The sequence below is a fragment of the Perkinsus marinus genome (assembly GCF_000006405.1).
Source record: "Perkinsus marinus ATCC 50983 genomic scaffold scf_1104296950890, whole genome shotgun sequence".
Classification (NCBI taxonomy): Eukaryota; Perkinsozoa; order Perkinsida; family Perkinsidae; genus Perkinsus; species Perkinsus marinus.
In genome coordinates, this window is record NW_003209469.1 from 1 (window position 1) to 962 (window position 962).

General features: G+C 51.2%; 1 protein-coding gene across 1 annotated transcript; it reads left to right on the plus strand.

Annotated features, from left to right (window-relative positions):
• Positions 1-99: 99 nt before the first annotated feature.
• Pmar_PMAR014346 (hypothetical protein) lies at positions 100-863 on the plus strand (the record flags this gene model as incomplete). Its single annotated transcript, XM_002777877.1, has 5 exons — positions 100-176; positions 219-327; positions 379-545; positions 593-665; positions 708-863. 5 exons carry the CDS (start codon positions 100-102, stop codon positions 861-863), a joined length of 582 nt encoding a protein of 193 aa, XP_002777923.1.
• Positions 864-962: the final 99 nt, after the last annotated feature.

Here is a 962-nt window from a genome sequence, read left to right on the forward strand (position 1 = left end):
GCGGTAAACTCCATAAAGGACTTCAGGGAGTTGTCACTTCCCCTTGTGTAGGTGTCGGAGGTCGCTTACGGCCAAGGACGCTACTTTAACGTGCAATGCATGGAGAGCCACTGTGGGGCTCAGCTGAACGACTGCTTAGATGAAACTGATGAGAGTATTGACCCTGCGTACAACAGGTAGGGGGATAATGTTGAGAAGGATTGTGATGGGAAATGCAGAGATAAGAAGGAGATTCATGAGTCACAGTGTGGGATTATTCTCACGTGTTTGTGGCATGAAGAGCAGCAAGAGGAGACGAAGGAGAAAACGGAGGATCAGAACAGTTCGGTGAGAAAAAAGCAGCTGTCGGGGATCGAACCGGGGACCTCGTCCATGCAGGGAAAGCTGTCCCCGCTGGCAACCAAGGCGTTGGCGTTCGCCCGGTCGGCCCGCCGAATGCAAGGCGCTGATCATTGCACTGATGGGATCACTCCTCTCGATGAGTCTAGGCTTGAGGGAAGTCTCATGAAATGCGCGACCGATTTCGGTTGCCAACGAACGAAAACGTAAGAAAAGCGCTCGCCCATTTTCACCCTGTGACGAACTGGTTTAGAGCTGATCCGGCGGAGCAAGCCGCTGGGGGAGTCATCCCTGGGGAGAAGAAGGTCATTCAGGAAGTTGCTCAGGTGAGGCGGTACGAAATAAAGTCTCGGATGTGTTGTTGGTAGGGAAAGTCTATGGTTGAAATTGAATCGGCGGAGATGAGGCCAGCGATGATCAGTTTCGAGAGCATCGACACTGATTGTCTGCAAAATACTTGCAACTATGAGCTGGGGAATTGTGACCAAGTGGGTGTTGTCATGATCCTGGTTATGTTGGAGTAGTTGTGGTATGCAGATATTGAGTGCCACTCTATGATGGAGTGTCTGGAGGTTCACCAGTCTCGAGGGGAGAATGAGGAAGCATGCACTAAGCATCTGTAT